The sequence below is a fragment of the Hypomesus nipponensis genome, chromosome 6 (genome assembly GCF_054491055.1).
Source record: "Hypomesus nipponensis isolate SF chromosome 6, ASM5449105v1, whole genome shotgun sequence".
NCBI lineage: Eukaryota > Metazoa > Chordata > Actinopteri > Osmeriformes > Osmeridae > Hypomesus > Hypomesus nipponensis.
In genome coordinates this window covers 4,491,985-4,512,628 of record NC_140366.1, presented here as the reverse complement: position 1 = coordinate 4,512,628, position 20,644 = coordinate 4,491,985, and the positions used below count along the sequence as shown (strand labels likewise).

Genomic DNA, 20,644 nt, shown 5'->3' with positions numbered 1-20,644 from the left:
TTAGTCTTAGAACTATCTAATCTCACAGTATTTACAGTCCATGTACTAGTACAAGATTTCCAAATGTATCCTCCTATGTCCTTTATTCTGGTATATGTGATTATGTGTTCAGTAATGGAATATATTGCTCATCGCTAAATGCTTGAATACCTGACATGGTGTGATGCGCAAATAAGATGAACATTTCATTTCCCCAGTGTGTTTTTATATCCTTGACGGGTTTTTATATTATCCGCCACTTTACGTGAGGGCTATTAGGATCACTAGGATGTCAGCTCATTCTCAACATTAAAATGTTCCAAAGGGATCAACCATCTCAGTGCTGCCTGCCTCACTTTCACTACCTCCCTTTCACCTTGCTATCACTTTGAAACAACACTGCAGTTAATTATGCAATTTGCAAAATGGCAGTATTTACATAATAGCTGACTTGCACCCTTCGGGCACGGTGTTTAATCAGAGGGGTTCTTGCTGGATGCTAATTATTTCTTTCTCTCCATTCTCCAGGGTGGATTTAAAGTGGAGAATCCCAATGAACAAAAGGTTTGTTTTTACTCTGGCTGCCCTTCCCTCCTTTTTTCTCTCATCTCTCTCTAGTCTTCACTCTCTCTCTCTCTCTCTCTCTCTCTCTCTTTCTCTCTCTCTCTCTCTCTCTCTCTCTCTCTCTCTCTCTCTCTCTCTCTCTCTCTCTCTCTCTCTGTTTTAATACCACCCACCTCTTCCATTAGGTTACAAACCTACAGTATTGCAGCTTAGTTTAAGTTTCGGAAGGGTAACACACCAGTGAAAAAGATAAGTGAGAAAGTAAGATGAGTAGCACCAATGACAGGCAACACATTGAGACTTGTGACTCCAGTCTGTCTTTTTTCTGACCTATGACCTTTGTGTGTCCAGGCTTTGGTGTATGAGCAGTCTGGCTTTCAAGGAGCCTGTGTGGAGATCGAAAGGGATGTCTTTAGTTTTGAGGACGCCACCGACTTGCCAAATCTGAAACTCAAATCTGTGGGCTCTTTAAAGATCCTTGGAGGACTGTAGGTTTATCTATTCTCTTCAAAACAGCAATTTGGCTATTTATTCTATTATATAATATTAAAAATCTATTACTATTTTGTTATATAACAAAAGATATAACTTCAAAAAATACTATTTTATAAGACTTTATTGCCATTGACCATTTAATGTGAGCATTATTATTAGATCTCTCTGTGCCTGAACATAATCATAATCCCTCTTCCTGGCCCAGGTGGGTTGGTTATGAGCAGCCTGGGTTTGAAGGTCACCAGCATGTCCTGGAGGAGGGAGAGTACCTGGACTGGAGGGACTGGGGAGGGGCCTCACAGCACCTGCTGTCTATACGACCAATACTGGCTGTAAGTTCTTGCTCCTAAACTGTGGAACTCCTACCTGTTTGCATCAGAAATGCTCCTTCACTTACCCATTTTGAGAATTGTTTTGATTTTCGATAAAAGAAAAATAATATAGATATTTTTTTATTAATTTAATTGTGTCTGTTCATGTTGTTATTGTATTGTTATGCTTTATGATTGTAATTTTTACTGTACCTCAGAGCTTCGAGTGCAAGAAAGGCATGTTACAAAATATTACTATTATTATTATTATAGTACACTTTGGGACCTCCTGGTACAAATGCTGATTGAAATGATGATTAATTGGTCAAGTTGACGTTCTCAATTAGGTGCAGGTTTGCTTTGCAACAGATACAAATAGTAATTAACCATTTCCAGATTTGTACATGACTTGGTTTATTACTTTTGGAGGAGTGCGAAGTGAAAGTTGTTGTCTTTCTTTAATTCCAAACAACAGGATTTCATGTCTCCACACCTAGAGATGTTCAGCAAGAGAGACTTTGATGAGTTGGGCGCCAACATCGATCTGCTAGGGCCCATCACCAATCTAGAAGAGACTGGTTATGGGCTCAAGACACAGTCGGTTCACGTTTTTAGCGGAGTGTGAGTCAGCAATCTTAATAACAGGTTGGGTTTGCGCAAGGGGAAGGGTGCAGGTATTTTGACAGGAAAACAATCAGACATCTGCTCAATCCATTATCATGTCATTTCAGGCTGAGTAAAGTAGACAAGTTCACCTTCAACTGTTCACCTGCTGCAGAGACATGTCTTGGAAATCTTTACCTACCTGAGGGTTTGAGTGTGTGCTATTGACATGCTTTATGTACAGTGCTTTAGCAGTACCTGTCATCACTAATTTAGCTAGGCTAACTGACCTAACTGGAAAATATGTCTCTCTCAAACAGAAAGAGCATTCCTTTCTCTAGCCTAAACAGGCAATTCTTGCAAAACTCTTCAACCTCTTAACATGTTTTCTTTTTTGCCTCAGTATAGTACACATAAACCATCATTTGAATTCCTTTGTGTTTTGATAGGGTCTTCTTCAGGCGTGTAGTTCAAAAGAAAAGCTAACTCCCACAGGAACTGTCCATGCACTGACAGGTTGAGACAGTACACCCGTCTCCCAGACGCTAAACTCGCCACGCCTTTCTGTCACGGCATTCCCTCTCTCCTTGGTGAAGGAAATAATTACCATTATGACAAAAATTAAGATTAATTACATTTATTTACATTTACATGTATTCATTTAGCAGAAGATGAATGATAGTTTATGTAAATTGAGATGTATCAAAGTATCACCCACTTGAATCCATACTATTTTAAATGAGCAATCTCCAAGTTGTGTTTACAGAGCACTAAATCTTTTAGTTGTATAATTGCATTATTGTGACTTACACAACAAGCTAAGTGTGCTAGAAGGTGAAACAGCACTAATGAAACTTTATAATGCAGCTGGAGTGTACTGTCTCCAAAGACAAAAGGCCTGTAAGGTGTGACTCACAAAATGGTGGATATTAGATTATTTATCCTGTCTTTGGAGACACCGTGCTGGCTAATTGATCCTACTCCTATTGTACCACCCTGTTATTAAATCAGATGGCCTCCTCCCTTGTCTTGTTTATCGGTATCTGACTAATCTGTGTGGTTAAGTCTGTTGACTCAGCCCTGCATACTCCATGATGACTTGTGTGTGGTTAAACACTGCTCTGACACATACACCCACACATATAGACATAGCATATGTTATGTCACCCTGAGCATACATAATGTACATTACCACTTGGCTCTGAGATCTTGGAGAGTATCCATATAGACTGGTTTATATTTGATGGGAAGTTATCCAGACACACTAACGGCAACAGCTCTTAAACAATGTGGTTTATACACACAGTCCGTAGATAAGGTACACAAATACATCAATGACAGTAACACAAATGTATTAACATTGGTAGGGTTTATAATATAAAGCATTTTATAAATATGTTATCTTTTGAATTTGATCTGAAATGTCAAAGCTAAATGAATATTGACCTTGTTTTGTCATTATTAAGTTTATATTTGTCCCTCACCAGGTGGGTGGCATTCGAAGAGCCTGGTTTCTCTGGGGAGCAGTATGTGTTGGAGAAAGGGCTCTATGGAAGCCCAGAGGACTGGGCGGCAATACAACCCAAAATATCCTCAGTGATGCCTGTCCTGCGGGTAAATCCTCGAATATCAATTCTGCCAGTTAAATACATTCTATTTGAACTGACTAATTATCCTTTAAAATTGCTCATGTCTGTTCTCATCTTGGTTGTCTTTCAGGATAATTTTGGGAAGTTGGTCAAGTTCAAAGTAAGTATAAATTACATTATTTAAATTGTTGTAAAAAATGTCACAAGTTAAGGTATATGACATACTGTAACACAGTCATGATAATTGTATGCCATATACACTACTACTGTTTCTAGATACAGTATATTACATGTATAATATATAAGTATCATCCGTGTGTTTTCCATGGTTTTAGGTGCAATTGTTTTCAGAGCCTGGCTTCCAGGGTTCCATCCACGTTCTAGAGGATAGTGTTCAGTCTTTTCCCCAGGGTTTCTCTCTGGGTTCCTGCAGGGTTCAGGCTGGCAGGTAAGACTAAGGAGCATTCTTGGAAAGTTGTCAGCCACTCAGAAATTATGGTCTTTAGTATAATAGCCCTAAAGGCAAGGTAGGCAAGTTGCGCGAAGCTATTTTAGCTCCTTTTTTACACAATTCAAACCAAAGTATCCCACCTCCTCTCTTCAAAGCCACTCCCCCAAAAAAACTCTAGTAACGAGCATTGAGTGGCGGGGCAGAGTGTGCGCAGTTAGGTAGACGGGGGTCAGATGGCTGAGTTGTTAGGGAGTCGGGCTACTAATCAGAAGGTTGTTGGTTCGTGCCAAATGACATTGTGTCCTTCGGCAAGGCTTTTCACTTGCCTCGGGGAGAATGTCCCTGTACTTACTGTAAGTCGCTCTGGATAAGAGCGTTTGCTAAATGATTAAATGTAATATAGTAATATAGACAGTAATATAGACAGACAGGTAGCCCATCCGATCAATAGTCAGGGTACCCCTTACATTTATATTTATGCATTTAGCAGACGCTTTTATCCAAAGCAACTTCCAAAAGAGAGCTTTACAAAAGTGCATAGGTCACTGATCATAACAACGAGATAGCCCCAAACATTGTGGGTAAGCAAAACATGAAGCATACATTGTGAAAACTAAGTCCAAAAGGGAAGAACCATAAGAGCATGTAGTTAAACAAGATACAATTAAACAATATGAACTTCGAAAAAGTGCAAGGATGTATCTGCGGAAAAAAGCAAGCAACCAAAATATACAAACAAAGTGCCATTGTACTCCCGGAACAAGTGCGTCTTGAGCCTTTTCTTGAAAGTGGGGAGACAGTCAGTGTCTCTGATGGAGGTGGGGAGTTTATTTCACCATTGGGGGGCCAGACAGGAGAAGAGCTTGTGTTGGGACCGGGCGCTCTTGAGCGGTGGGACCACCAGACGGATGTCAGAAGAAGACCGTAGGTGGCGGGTAAGGCTGGAGCATAGACCTAATGTAGTCGAGTGCAGTCCCATTCACTGCTCAGAAGGTCAGTACCAGGGTCTTGAATCTGATACAGGCCGTGACGGGAAGCAAGTGGAGGGAGTTGAAGAGCGGGGTAACATGGGAGCGTCTGGGTAGATTAAAGACCAGACGGGCCGCCGTGTTCTAAATCCTCTGGAGAGGACGGGTTGCGCATGCTGGGAGACCGGCGAGCAGCGAGTTGCAGTAGTCCAACTTTGAGAGGACAAGTGCTTGGACTAGCAGCTGGGTGGAATGCTCAGACTGGTATCTCCTGATCTTCCGGATGTTGTAGAAGGTGAATCTACATGACCGGGAGACCGCAGCAATGTGGGCTGTGAGGGAGAGCTAATCATCCATAGTCACCCCGAGGTTCCTGGCTGAGGATGAAGGGGTCACCGTCGCAGATCCCAGGGTGATTGAGAGATCGTGGGAGATGGAGGGTTTGGCGGGGAAAGTTACTTTTGGCAAATATGACAGTGTTTTTCAACAACATTGCCTACCCTGCCTTTAATGTGGTATCCTGTGGATTGAGACTTACGTACATTGAGAATATTTTCTTCCAGAAGGCAAAATGATGGTGGGGAAAAAATAACACCTGACATTGTGTCCTCTTTTGTGGCTGTAGCTGTACCAATGACTAATGACAAGTATTGATGGATTCTATTTTTGATGCAGTTGAGAGCCTGCGCTTTCATTCCTAATATACATTTGTAGAAAATCTAAAACAAGTTAAATAATGTAAATGTCATTATTTTATATATGTCGTATTAAAATTATCCCGCAAAGTCAAAATACTGGCAAATGAAAAGCCTGACTCCTAAACAGAACCACATATAATTGTCACTGTCTTGTGTCTTCATGTGTCCTGTGTTCATGTGTAGCTGGCTGGCATTCGAGGGTGAGGGCTTCACTGAAAGAATGTACGTTTTAGAAGAGGGGGACTACCCGGATCTGAGATCCATGGGGTGTTCGCGAGCCAATGCCTCAATCCTGTCTCTGCAAATGACTGGCTTTGTGAGTAGCCTGAAATTTCATGTGTGTCCTTCCATCTGCGCTGTGCACCACAAGTCAAGGTTGAGTCTGGGTCAATTTGAGAACTGTTATTTTAAGTAAACACATTTGTTTCCCTTCTAAGATGACTTGGTGCAATAAAAATAAACGACTGAGACACACATTAATATATTGGGTGGGTAATAGGAACCTCTGGTTAGGAGTTGTGTGTCAGGAAGTATATTTCTAGAAGAGTTGATAAGAAAAGAGTTCAGTTAAACAAACAGATGCAAAGAGAGTACATTTATTTACTTGTGGGGAATGCCGGTAGTAATAATCCCAAAATCCAAAAAACATATTTTCTCTCTCCCCCTTTTTCTCTCCAGGAGTTCTCTGTACCCTCCATCACTCTATTTGAGAGGTTGGGCCTACGGGGCAGGAGGGTGGTTATGGCGTCTGGCTGTGTCAACCTTCAATTGGCTGGAGACTGCAGTAGGGTCCAATCTATCATGGTAGATGGGGGAATGTGAGTACACGTTTCTGTGTGTGTGTGTGTGTGTATTTATGTATAAACCAAGAGTTCCCTAGGATATGACATCCATTATTTACTTTTTAAACAACTCATTGCCAATTTGCCACGAGGGATGAACAGTCCACCACACTGTTAAAACCATTTTTCAGCGATGCAGAGAAGACAAACTGTTAAAAACAACAGCAAGGTGTGAAACAACAGAAGACGTTTCATCCAGCCCCAATCCAATGTGACCTTTAGAGACTGTCATTAGCTCGCAATAGAGACCTGCTTGAGAGTTATGCGTGTGTTAGCGTTAAGAGCACATTGCAACATAAGAAATCGATAGAGCCATCTCGAGTATCTGGTTGTGACTCAGGCAGGTTAGCCTGGCTTCCAGCCCAACTTAGCCCCGCCCACAACAAAAACTTGGTCGGGAAGTTTGGTCTGGAGGGGCTCGTATTGGGGACAAACTATATAAAACCAGGAGCTGGGCGGACCAATGAAATTGCCAGGGCGGGCTTTATACGATGATGGACAGATGATCAAAAGTAACATAATCAACAACGTCACAAAAGAGCGCTTGGGTTGAATTCGTTTTCAACAAACAACATTTTACGTTGCTCTGATTGGTTGTAGGTCTATCCAATTGAGCGAAGAGGCATTTGTTTTACGAGTTCGGTTGAAACATGCCCCATAGTCACAGCCCAACAGAGAGTTATCAGACTCATATTCTGACTAGAATTATGAGTATGACAACGTCAGGCTACAGGCAGGGTACTTCATTGTCCCAATCATTGTACTGGAACAATACACTTGGCCATTGAGTTTTTGTCTGTGCAACATGCTGTTCTTGTACAACTTTTTATCTATTTGTCTTTTGGCCAAGGGCAAGTAATCCATTTAATATGAGTATTCAGGTTGCAAGGCCAGCAGAAATCTCATATTGAGTGACGAGAGAAACTCCGATGGTGGTTTGATGGATGAAACAGACGCTGTGGAAAGCTGAAATGGGTGTGTGAGATTCAGTCGAAGGGTGCTAACTCTGTCTGAGGAAGGTTGGAGAGTCGGGCAGCAACAAGTCTGTCTGTAGAGTGGGACATTCCTACTGTCAGAGAGAGGAGGGATATAAACCAATGAATGGGATTATTGAGCCCAGAATTTTTGTGATGAGATCCACCGAAGTCCATAAAACACACCAATGGGCAGAGCAATCAGTTAATGCTTGTTTATCTATAGTTTATAGAGGAAGGAAATAGCATAATCTCTCTTTGTCTTATTGGCTTATTGAGTTTCTTAGTCATAGTGTGTACACAAGATGAAAAGCATACAATCGGTTCAATAAAACCTGTGATCTATGAGAGAATGTTTTCTTCAGTTTATGTATGGCTCGGGTATTTTCACATATCGAAGAAAAATTAGTTTTTCGAATGTTGTCTCCTTTTCCAAATGACAGGTGGGTCATCTATGAAAGCATAAATTACAGAGGTGCGCAGATTCTGCTTAAGCCTGGCGAGGTTGCTGACTGGCACAAATTCAGCAGCTGGCAGCGAATCGGATCCTTGCGACCACTAATCCAAGTAATCCACATCCAAATATCATTCCTTTAATTGCTTAACTTTTTGGGCTGTAAAGGAAGGCTATAACTGTGTGTGCGTTCCCTGAACAGAAACAGGTGCACTTTCGTCTGAGGAACAAACAGACAGGGCTGGTGATGGCCGCCACAGGAGAGCTGGACGACTTGAAGCTGATGCGGATCCAAACCATGGAGGAGACGGGCGCAGTGGAAGAGATCTGGCTCTATCAGGACGGCCAGCTTCGCTCCAAGGTACCGTCACCATGGCAACACTGTGCCCGCTGTGTACACCCACTAACATAACTGGAATGCGGTGTAAATGCGGCCCTGAAATATCTTCAACTTGGGAGTCTTTAACACAGAATAACACAGAATGTCCCTGTACAGTAAGTACAGGGACACTCTTCCGGGGCAAGAAGGGTGAAGTGCCTTGCCCAAGGACACAACGTCATTTTACACATCCAGGAATCGATCATGTTTGTATCCCTCTTCTTATCTCCCTCTCTCTCTCCATCTTTGCATGTCTGCTAGCTACTGGAGGACTGTTGTCTGAGTCCCACCAGTAGTATGGCGATGGCAGGCAGTCGTCTTGGTCTCTCCCCCCCCAACCCTGAGAAACCGCCCGCCCTGTGGAGCATCACGGCAGACGGCCTCATTCTCCATGCTCCCTCCCCCGACCTGCTGCTGGAGGTCAAAGGTCAGACGCCAGCATGATTGAGACGTGGTGCTGCAGTGTTGTGTTGTATTACCCACGGTCGACCGTAGTTTCTCAGTCTATGGTTGTTTAGGTTTACAGGGAGAGGCTTGTTGAATAATCCTTGTGAAGGAATGACACTTGGTGGACTACCTGTGTAATGGCAACTTTGAGCAGTATTTTTGTAATTTGTGTTTTTTTCGCCCCCCCTGTGCAGGTGGTCAGAACTATGACAAGAACCATGTCATTCTTAATACATTTGTTCCCAGCAAACTGACTCAAAGATGGACAATTGAGATACTCTAAGGGCTTATGAGAACATGGAACCGGACCTAGTCTCAACAAGGAGCCCTCAGTGCTCCGTTGTGCAGCTGCACAGTGGGATGCTGGACATTGGCTGCAGGAAGTAGTATGACATTTCCATTAAGGTTGTTGACAACAAAGCTTCCTGGAAAAATCTAAAGGTTTACATTACCTGCTCATGGCTTGGTAAAAAAAAAGGACCAAATAGTGGTATGTTTACTCATTTGAGAGAAATTAGACTCTTGACACACTATGCAATAAACTGTATTATTTTTGATTAATAAATAAATGTTTCCATATTTCATACCAGGGTACCAATTAATTCACGTCATGCATCGAGTGTTTGTATAATTTGTTGTGACAAATATCAAAACCAACCATGGAGATATCAGGTTGACTAATACAACATTAATCACTCAACCACAGATAAAAACTTGTCCTCAATTGCTAAAAAGAACGTAAAAATAGCTACATGTACAGTAAATACATGATATAATTGTATAGAGGTTTATCAAAGTTTCCCTATGTAGGTGCCTTTTAATTTCAAGTAAAACATAAAATACTCTATAGCAGTCGAGTGTCTTTATCACAAATATTTCTCTTCCCACGTGCATTTAAAATCCCTGTCTTACTGTAAAATTCATGGATGAGTTCCATTCGGGCAACTAGGGAAGACATTCCATTTGTGATATACTGGCGCTTTATGATGACATCACAATGAGTTGACTTTTCTGTGCTGCCCGACTTCCTTTGGCGTTTCAGGGGTGTCGCCATGGGCGTGCTCCACCTCCTCCACCAGCATCACCACCGTCTTGCCCCTGGCGTGACCTTGCTCCACCTTCAATAAGGCCTGGGGCACACGGGAGAACGAGAAGCGAGCCTCCACCACCGGCAAGATCTAGAGAGGGGCATCCGGTTTGAGTTCTTGTAAAAATAAACATGTTCCCTTTTATGTTTTCTACACCTATCGTGACATGAAACATGACCTAAACAGCTGATTCAATCCCTTTCAAGAAAGGTTTTGTTTCTAGAAAATTCTTACTGGGCTAAGAGGCTAATTTAGAACAATCTACTCCAGGGCATGTTTTTAAATGTACACATAGTAATGTGGTACGTGATCTACAGGTTGCATACAGAGCTGCTGTATCACTTGCAGTTCTGTTTCCAGTATGCAATCCAATCCAAATAGTCAACAGGCCTTTGAGGTTTGGCAATCCCATTGTTCCAAACAGATGTGCTGGCTGTAACCAGACTGCTGGTTATGTTTATAGGAGAGCTCCCAATGCCAGATAATCTCCAATTGAATCCACCTTTGTCAACAAAAATCATTGGAAGGGGAGAAGGGGAGGGATTGGGGGTAGAATGTGATGAGGCAGGACAATTGCAGCCCCGCCTTCCACCCTCCCCTGATATTCTAATGTTATTCTGGTCAGTGTCTCGTCAATAACAAAGAATAAGGGGCAGGTGGGGCACTTGTCACAGTAAAGACCGGCCACTTGTCTGAGAATGGGTGTATGGTGTGATTGTGTCAGGGTTTGTTTGTGTCAACAGGGCGGTTTCCCACCACCAGCAGCCCTGGGACAAAGGGGTCCGCTTAAGGGAACCAGACTGGATTGATGCATACTGCCAGCTGGGGCAGGGGAGGAGGGGCTCTACATCTAATAGACTGCATTTAGTCAAAGTTCTACAACTGTCATTTAGTCAAAGTTCAAAGTTATTCAAACTCATTATGGGATCTAATTCGTTTAAGAAACGGGATTTGATTTAATGGACTGTGATGAAATCAAGATTAAGAGTGGTCTGACCGAGCCTGTCTTCGGTGAATTTGAAAGGGTACAGTACCGGTACATGCAGCGTTTTTGACTTACCTTTCCGGCGTCCACCAGCTCAGTGACTTGGTCGAGAGCAGGACCATCAGGAGCATAGAAAGCCCAGCGGTAGAATACCCCGTTACACAAGATGTTCTAGGCAGAAGGGAAAGAGAGACTGAGGGGAAAGAACTGCAAAGTAATATTGCTGAATATTGCTTATTCCTGCAAAGCTGTTCCGTGCCACTAGGGGACCCTGTAGTCTGTGCCGTAGACTGCTGTCTAGTGGTCAGATCTTGGGGTGTGTCGTCCAATCAGACACACTGGTCAGACAGACATTTTCAGGGACAAAGAGTCTGGGGGGGGGTTGTCAGGAAACAAATAAATGGGCATTTACTGACAACCCCGCTACCCATACACACACCGACCTGCTAAAGTTCTGCCGTTTCAGCAACTGACACATGCATACACTCCTCGAAACAGCCCCACCCAGCTCTAAACCAGTAATCCATCCATTTCAGCGCAGACCCACCACACATGCAATTCACAAACTGGGAATCTGTGAGTTTGAGGAAACAAACGCACACATAAGCACACAAGCATCTCTTTCTACACTTCTGGGGGGTATTCCAGGAAGCAGGTTTGACAAACTGTGAGCATAACCCTGAACTCAGAGTTGATTTGCCCTAAAATGGGAAATTTTGACTTTTCGGTTCCAGAACATCTGATTTGAATAAATTCAATCAACTTGGAGTATGTCCACTCTGTATGTCCACTCTGAATTAAGCATGTGAATGAGGTCTATTAAAAGCCAACATCAATGGAACTCCGATACTAGGATCCACCATGGCACCCGGCACCAAAAATCATCCTCCTACTTCACCCCACTTCAGTTAGAAGTGTTAATACGTGTTTATGGTGAATCTCAACACATATTCCCAAAGCAAGCAACACGACTGTAGCAGCAAAGGAGAGACAATTGGGGTGGGAGACAATTGCTGGAAGAGTCAACGCATACATTTGAATGCAGTAGCCTAGTCCATTCATTTAACCACACTGTCCGTTAATATTACAGGTGAAAAGGTGGTGGAATGTAATTAAATAAAATACAATATCTAGTTTTTACATCAGGTCTCTGCTATTAGCCATAAACTGCAGATGTATGAGTGACAAATTGTGCTGTAATAATAAATAGTAACAACTTTTTCATCAAGGGGCTTTGGTACAAGCTATATGCAACGGCAATTAGAAAGACGCATCTATGAAATACTTTTATAGCTGCGTTGTTTCAAAAGCTTTACATTAAATTTAGATGCACTACAACAGTTGTTTTGCTCACAGCCATGCCCATACATTTGGTTATAATCTTGTATCATTAATTGAGAACATTAAAACATACTAAAATATAGCTAGTTTATGTCTTATTACACCCATTATTGATACGAGCAGACAAAAGGAAACTTTTTTTATTCAGCGCCTTCAGCCAGGGACGCAGATCCTCAACTTTGGTTGGAGGTCGATGCAAAGTATGTCGGCCCACAACACTCGGACCTCTTCTTTCCATGGTCAAAACAATGACAGTACAAGGTCTGATTCTGTTTTCTCCACCTGTTATGGCAGCCACAAACTGCAGTTGACGCTGGGCATCTCTATTAGCCATACATTAGTACCAGAGCCTATTTAAGACATTCTCTTTTTGTACCTTTATAAAGTGGAAAGTATCTAAACCGGAAATGTGAATACGCGGATGGCCGCGCCCATCGTGACTTCCGGAATAAGGTCAATACCAGAGCCTGTTTAAGGAGAGCCTTGCCACTCCCTATTAAGCCCCATTGTACCGAATTTGGCTGCAGTTCCACCAGAGTTCCACTGGGGGTGATCGCGAGCGAGTGCATGTTGAATGGGAGTCTATGGAGCTAAACGTCTAAATTTGTCTCTTTCGCCTGATTGTCGTTGAAAAATCTCAGATTTGATTGTAGTTTGTGCATGTTCAACATGAATTATAGGTTGAAAGTTGAATGAACGAGTACTCATGTCCTTTTGATTTCTTACATGGTGAGTCGTTGTTGCCCATAACACGCTAGCATTCTGCTAATGAATGCTGATTGGTTAGTGAAGGACTGATACGACCAGAGCTCCTGCTTGATGGCATCCGAAGCAGAATCAGAATGTCAGAGCATAAGCAACATTAGCAACAACATTAGCAAGCCAAAACTCTTTCTAGCATGTGTATTGACAGGGAGAGCCTTACCCGTCAGCTGCGTTGTCGATGCCCTGAGAGAAAAAAGTAAGTGACCAGAGCTTGCCGTCAAGCAGTAGCTCTGGTCGTACGATGTGTATGACGTTAATGACATTTTCAAAAGCTTTTTAGAACAGAAAGGCGACTTCCAAAAAATCTAAAACCCGGCAGTGTGTATTTTTTGGCCTCCCCTTTCGAATTCAGAATTAAAATTACTGGACAAAAAATTATATCCTGAGAAAAGTGGATTTTGAGGGGTACCGCTCCATAGACCTCCATTCATTCTGCACTCGCTCGTTAGCGCCTTCACATGGAATTTCAACCAGTTCAGAACCCGGAAGTTTCCCGAGAGTGGCAGTTCTCTCTATATTAGACATTCTCTGTCAATACTCTTTGATAGAACCAACATCGGCTTTTAGGCCGCAAGGTGAACCACAAAAAGTATTTTAGAAAATGATTCCCGCTCCACAGTCTGGCATCTACACAATCTTTAGCTCATGAACAAGAACGAGTTGTAATAACCTACCAAAAAAAAGTTTGTCGCTGAAATTCCAGTTGATTGTCAATGCATCTATGTTTTATGTAGAACTAGTTTCTTCAGAGCGCAATAGGATTTTGGTGGCACGGTTTGACACATGATAGTTCTACACCAGTAAGGTGGATGGCCAGAAATTCGGCCCCTGACAGTGTTTTGCATGTGATACACTGCGGCTGCAAAAGTGCCTGTGACACAAGGGTTAGCAGATGCAAGCAGATGTTCCTGTTTTTCTGCAAGACTGTTTTGCACAGACTTCAGCGACAAAAATCAGAGGGTAAATATGGCTATTGCCTCGAAACAACCCCAAATACGTGATTAGTAGCCTACATTCGGGTAGTGTCTATAGGAACCAGTTGATTCAGAAGAAGCCAAATCAAGATGTTACCCTGAAGGTAGTTAATAAATACGTAACGATTTAGAAAAAAAAAAATCTATGACATCCGAGTTGAAAATTGCCAGATGTTTGTGAATTTGTGACGAATCTGGTGATAGAGGCAGACTGATAGGTGCGCACACAGATGGGAAACCAGTTAGTTTGGAAACCAATTGGGACACAACAATGGCCGCAGCATGTGGAGCGAGTAAAACAGCAAATGGATGTGAGATGACCGCATCAAAGTTGACATTCTCCAAATAGTATAATTTGACAGTATGTTTAACAACAAGACTAGCCAGCTATCCAGCCATGTCATTTTCCTCAAATCAAATCAAGATTTTTAAGAAGAAAATAATCGGCATGTCGTGTTGGCAAAGCCTGTCTGAAGTACTGTAGATTGACTTGCGAGGTAAATAGTGAATAGGATTCGAGATGAGCGGTTACGTGACACTGACAGTAAACTCAGAAAAGTAACATTTTCCAAATAGGTTAAAATAAATATTCATACTATATTCAATACTCATTGTTGTAATTACATGCTGTTGTTATGGTAACTATTTCTACCAATGCAAAACTATGTCTGCAGATGCAAATCTTTTTTAGGTTTAATGCAAATCTTTTTCTGCGGATGCCAAATATTATTGACCCTAATTTGACTTCATAGTACAGGCTCATATACTATGTAGCCAGCGCAATAATTTAGAATGGTGAACAGACAGTTTTGCTGGAATTACTTAGTAGGTGTCCATATATCAACTGATAATGGACACCCCTGCAGCCAATTAGAATCGAGTATTCACCCAAACCATGGTATAAAATGAAATATACTACAAACAGGTAAGGCATATCTAGCTTAGGCCTATAAGCTCATGATTGTAGCCTTCGTCACTTTGGTTTTAACTATATTCGACATGATGCAAACTAAATATCAGTTAGTGCCTATTTCAACTTGTACTAGGAGTAGCCCCCAACAGAATTCTTTTCATCACAGGATGATGATGATTATGATGACGAAGAGACATTGACTGCTGCCACAGAGCCTGATGCAGAGTATGGCCTACATGTATGGTTGTTCTCTCCCCATTTACTTTTATTTACAGTCTTGTGTGGAATTGTCAGTCTTAAATGTACACTGGATGGAAAAACGAATTGCACATTCTGATCCTGTTGAACAGAGCATGGGTGGGCATTACCAGGAGGGGGGTCTATCAGCCTGTTAGTGGCAGATTAGTTCATGTAGAACTGTGGAATTCAATGCAGTATGGAATTAAATCATCTAATGTGTTCCCAGTTCCCAATAAAGGAGTTGTACAAACTGCATCTCATGAAGCAAGTGCAAAAAAACTGACCAAGAGATGGTGTATTTAGTGCAGAAGATTAGGAAGGCTGATCTTGAAATTGATTTGGTGGAACACCAGTTATAGGTGGGTACATGATCACACAGGAATAATGTTAATCAGTCATTGTTGGATTTCTATTTGTAGGCAATAAAGGAGACTTACATTTCAATGATGTGTCTTTATTTCTGTGCCAAAAAACATTTGCTTGGTTCAGAGTGCACATCCACGGTGTGTAACATTAGCGATGTAAGGGCTAAGAATGTTGCTAAAATAAATTATGGAGTGTGATGGAAAACGCTAACGTTTACTTAGGTATTCATCAGGGAATTCATGAATTAATCACAGTCTTATAATCCTCTCCTGATGTAAGGCTAAGAGAATTACATTTTGTTTGAGATCGGTCGGCTGAACCAGGAAAGGATACCCCGTCTACCAACTGCATCAGGCTCAGAAAGTGGGAAGGGATAGGTAGAAATGCAGAATGTTAAGGAAAACCTGCCACTAAGCGGGTTAGGTTCAGAGTCAGTTACCATGGACACTGGCGCACAATTTACCTCTCCAAAGTTACCTCTCTTTCTGGAACAGAAAACACTGAGTTTGCCTCATCTCAGGGTTAACCAATTCAGGGTTTTCACTAAACCTGCTTTCTGGAATACCCCCCTGATTTACTTTACTTTTCTACCGAAGCAGAAAACACAGACAAGACAGGGCATTTCACTACTTCACACCCTTCCTTTCATCGCATGTTCAGGCTAAACACCTGTGTACTGAAAACAAATAGTTTCGCCGAGTGCACAGCTTCACCTTCAGCTGGTAATTCTACTGTGAAATATCTCATTTTCATTTGCTCGCCTTTCTCAGAGTGATTCACATTAGGCCCTTGTGGAACTTATCCCTTGGTTCTTTATCCCTTGGTATAAGGAACCAAGGGATAAGGTACAGCCATCGAAATTATTGAATTGGTCTTGTGTTACTGCTGACTGACCTGTGTGGCCTTCTCGTGCAAGGTGAGCCCTGAGCGCATGGCTCCGTCCAGTAGGCCCATGGAGTCTGTGTTCACCAGGAAGGGGGAGACCAGGGTGACGAACTTGGCACCGCTCCAAGGCTTGAGCAGACCCACGGCCCACTGCTCTGTATTTCCTCCCACGTTGTCCAGGACCACGTCGAACCTAGGGGGTGGAAGTAGGAGTGATGAGTAGTGATGGTCACGCTTAAATTCGCAAACGTGGGAAGCGCTGAGAGTTAACTCATTTCAGAGTTTCAAATAGTGCTTTGATGCAATAAAGCTAAAGGAATCGGAAAACCAACCTTCATCAATCTAGTCTACCAACGTTTTTAACTTCTTCCATGTTTGTTAAAGCTTGTGTGTGTGTCTTTCTCTCACTATTTTCTCCTCAGTTCTTTCCAACAGTGCTCTTGGCAGGGCATGGCTCACAGCTTTGATTATTAGTAGCCCAACCAAAGGCGGGCACCAGCACCCACTCAGTCCTTGAGCCCTCATCTCCATGGAAACCAAGACGTAAAAATCAGTGGGCAGGTGTGCCAAGGCCTCGCAGCTTGCTAGGCAGAAGGAGGTGCGTGTGATCTGAGATGTCTCACAGAACCGACAATTAAATCAAAAAGTGACTCATTGGATCAACGCACAGGCTTATTTCAGGCCAGGGACATTGTGCTTCTTCGAAACAAAATAATTCTGACTTGCAGTGTAAGTCAGGAAAACATTTGTTTTGTGTCAGTATTAGCTGATCTACTGTACCTTAAACCGGGTTTAGATACAGTACCACACCCCGAAAAGTTGAAAGCAGTTGAACAGAATGTACTGACACTGGCATTTTTACCATTCATTCTGTCAAATCACATGGAAAAGACCGGAGGCTTGACTATAACCAGCTTTTTTTAAATTTTAAATGTAAAAGATACAAAAAAAATATAAAATAAAACTACCTTTTCTCCTTGAAACCTTATGACACCTACTTGTTCATCTGATTCAGCCGTCCTTCTACATCTCCCGCTGTGTAGTCCACCACCTCGTCCGCGCCCAGACCTCGCACCAGCCCCTCAGCATTGTGGGAACAGGTAACAGTCACATGGGCACCCCAGGCTTTCAATAACTAAGGGAAACGGAAAGAGAACAGCTGACTGGTACATCCACACTTCCTCTGAAAGAGTAAAAGGTCAACCACCAGACCTGAGCTAGTGATAAATATCATGGTCAAATATATGGGTTGCACTTGGTTTCGCTTGGTCCACTGTTGCTAGTGCAACAAAACTAAACGAATCAACCCCACAAGTTGATTATAAATGTGTGGCAGATAACACAGGCCTCCATTTCTCCATAATCCTTTCTAATAGTTACTGTATTGTATGATATTGGCTAAGGTCTGTCTACCATTAAGGTGTAGTTCGGCACCAGTGTGTGGGTTACTGATCTGCAGTGTCTCTACCTGGACAGAAAATGTCCCAACACCTCCTGACCCTCCAATGATCAGGACTCTGAGGGGGAGAGAACAAACAGAGCGACAGTCAATTGCTTACACTGATGATTTATAAATGCGGCCAAAGAAACAAGAAGTCTGTTAGTATGTATGTCTGTGTTTTAAGCAACTTTTTAAAAGTAAACTTTCCATTCAGAATCTTATTGGCATCCATTTTGGCGTGTCGCGCTTGCCATCCACTCAAAACATAACGTTAGCCTACTACTCTATGGCCGGCTTGCAAGCCCAAACAAGTGTGTGCGGCGTGCCTGTTGTTTTGTTTCCGGTCTAGCTAGATCCGGTGTGCTGTTGTCGTTTTTCTAACGTTACTAGTTGTTGCAACAGCATGTGAAAAAAAACTACTAAGTTTGCTAGGCCAAAAAGAAAGTTAATCTCGCAATTAAGAAATTTACACTGTTAATATGGGTTTGCGTTAACGCCGTTAATAATGCGTTTAACTGACAGCACTAATTAGATTACATTGGAAATGCATACATTTTCCTCCATTAATCTGTACTCAATTATCTATAATGACAGAGCCAGATGGAGAGTATATGTGAACTGCCATCTTAAGGTCTCTCCACAGATGTTCTAGGGGTTTAAGTCTAACTAAACCACTCAAGAACATTCAGAGACATGTCCTGAAGCCTGTTTGCTTCGGGTCATTGTCAACCAGGAAGGACCTGACCAGAATTTGTGTGTCACAGCAAAGGGTATATACATGTTTATGAATTTGCTAAACATGTTGTCAAAATGGGTATTTGAGTGTAGATTCATGTAAAAAAATAGGCAATATAATCCATTTTAAATTAAGTCTACAATACAATAGGCTAAAATGAAAGGATTTTCTGAAGTCGCTGTATGAAGTCACAGATATCTTTGTATGGGAGTGCACGTATGTACGGTTGTGTGTATGTGCGCTAGTAGTGGAATACTTGCCGTTTGTTATTGCAGTTGTCTCTGCAGAGGCCAGCAGCATTGACAAGGGCAGACAAGGCCGTCGCAGCCACATAGGGGATGGATGCTGCCTCTGTGTGACTCAGTGATCTTGGTTTGTGTGAGACCTGGGGGGGGGCCGTGAACACACAAAAACAAAAACGCTTAAATAAAACACACACTTGACATTCAGTAACAATGCATTTTCCTGGACTAACAAAGAAAACTTTGTTTAAAAGTTCATCCTGGGAGTTGTGGTGAGGGCAGCAAGCTAACAATACACCCTACTACCACTCAAGCAGACACGACAGTTCCACTGTCTGACTAATTGATATTTCTCTGGCTCATGCAAAGCAGTGGAACTGAACCCTGATTAATTATACACCCTCTATTGTGGTATTAGATAACGGCTTTGAATCTAATCCAAATTGTTGAGATTCTACTAGTTATGTTCAGAGAAAAGGTTAGAGAACTACGGACCCTGTCCTGGTGGTTAAATTGTTTTTAAAATTTTTATAAATAAATTAAACCCAAATTAATTAATCAAACAAACAACATAACGTGTTCATCTGAAACATGCACTTTGTCACATTGTTTGCGTATCATGCAATGAACTTTAGGCACACTTTATGGTGCAATTTTAAGTACAAGGTGGCCTACTTAAAATGGTTGCAGTACCTCATGTTCTGTTAGAGTCACAAACTCTGCAAGGCTACCTTGTTTCCATGGTGGAATTGCTGCCCACACCTATTGAAAGAATGAAAAAATATTAGACAGACATTAGAATTGCATTTTCACATTCCATGCGCACATTTAAGCCGGTACATTCTTTTTTAAGGTTTATGATGTATGACTTTTAGTATTCAACAAACAGACAATATGAGTGCTATATTCCAGTACCTCATCTCCTGGTTTAAAGTGTGTCACCGCAGACCCACAGTCCACCACCACACCAGATAGGTCACGACCCAGTACAATTGGAAACTCAGAGCTGCCTTGTTGCACCAGGCTCAAAGGATCTCGTCGCAGTTTCAGGATTGTAGCCCCATACCCCCCTGAGATCAACATAAGACATGCATGTAAGATAGGTGACTTCTAGTGCACAGACAGAGTGCATCGGCAGAATTAGTTCTAGGCTAGACTTGTGCTTTATAACCAGCTTTTTTGCAGTCGATTTACAGTACTACCAGCAAAAGACGGCTGAATAAAGGAGTTTTAACCCAACTTACCCCTCATGGATATGTCAAGAGGGTTGATACTTGCAGCATGGATCTGAATTAAAACCTCACTGTCAAAATGTATACTAGGAGTTGTGTACTCTTCAGTAAAACGTAGAACCTCATTCGTGCCATACTGGTCAATCACCCAAGCAGACATACTGCTAGGCAGTCTCGAACAGGAACTGTGACATCTTCTGAGATAGCTAGAACTCATTGTTCCTACATCAGCTGATGTTTTGCACAAGCTTAGTGTCCTTGCGTAGGACAAGGCTAGTCTAGTTGCTTTGAGACAGCCCATGTTGTTAATAGCGTGAAGTTGCTGTTGCGTCTATCAAATTGGCAGACTAGTTAACAGACTAAATGTCAACAGACTTTCAAATTGGCAGACTAGCTAACATACATATCACTAAGAAGTGATTAGTCTGCTAAATGCAGCGGTTAGCAAGCTACTGCTAGCTACGAGTCACCCTAAAGTGATTACCTGCTGCACATGCAGGAGAAAAAAGTACAGCAAAATGTTTTCTCCAAATAGTTGTGCTATTATATACGTCTCGAAGCAAAGACACATTGACCTGCAAATGCGAATTTTGTTGCGAATGTATCAATTAAATAGCCGCATTTCTCGATTACCCACACCACATATTCCCGACTGCATAACATTCACAGCACCCTTTGACCT

At 42.1% G+C, this 20,644-nt stretch overlaps 2 protein-coding genes across 3 annotated transcripts in view; one reads left to right on the top strand and one right to left on the bottom strand.

The window, feature by feature from the left end:
- Positions 1-9,338, top strand: part of LOC146286469 (uncharacterized) — a 23,105-nt gene extending 13,767 nt beyond the window's left edge. The window contains exons 10-22 of the mRNA XM_084699524.1: positions 508-543; positions 895-1,031; positions 1,244-1,370; positions 1,825-1,970; positions 3,440-3,566; positions 3,672-3,701; positions 3,877-3,989; positions 5,842-5,974; positions 6,337-6,476; positions 7,918-8,041; positions 8,131-8,289; positions 8,569-8,734; positions 8,949-9,338. Of these exons, the coding sequence (XP_084555650.1) occupies positions 508-543; positions 895-1,031; positions 1,244-1,370; positions 1,825-1,970; positions 3,440-3,566; positions 3,672-3,701; positions 3,877-3,989; positions 5,842-5,974; positions 6,337-6,476; positions 7,918-8,041; positions 8,131-8,289; positions 8,569-8,734; positions 8,949-9,037 (1,527 nt within the window). The 3' untranslated portion in view covers positions 9,038-9,338. The remainder of the gene's footprint in view (positions 1-507; positions 544-894; positions 1,032-1,243; positions 1,371-1,824; positions 1,971-3,439; positions 3,567-3,671; positions 3,702-3,876; positions 3,990-5,841; positions 5,975-6,336; positions 6,477-7,917; positions 8,042-8,130; positions 8,290-8,568; positions 8,735-8,948) is intronic.
- LOC146286468 (NAD(P)H oxidoreductase RTN4IP1, mitochondrial-like) lies at positions 9,283-20,644 on the bottom strand. 2 transcript variants are annotated; one of them, XM_084699525.1, is made up of 9 exons: positions 19,975-20,644; positions 19,646-19,800; positions 19,424-19,492; positions 18,749-18,873; positions 17,780-17,828; positions 17,310-17,446; positions 16,321-16,504; positions 10,903-10,998; positions 9,283-9,932 (listed from the first exon to the last, which is right to left on the bottom strand). In XM_084699525.1, exons 1-9 carry the CDS (start codon positions 20,261-20,263, stop codon positions 9,747-9,749), a joined length of 1,290 nt encoding a protein of 429 aa, XP_084555651.1. In that variant the 5' UTR covers positions 20,264-20,644; the 3' UTR covers positions 9,283-9,746. The 2 variants fall into 2 exon arrangements, with proteins under 2 accessions (XP_084555651.1, XP_084555652.1); XM_084699526.1 differs by lacking the exons at positions 9,283-9,932; positions 10,903-10,998 and adding an exon at positions 11,005-15,771 and having other exon boundaries at positions 19,975-20,636.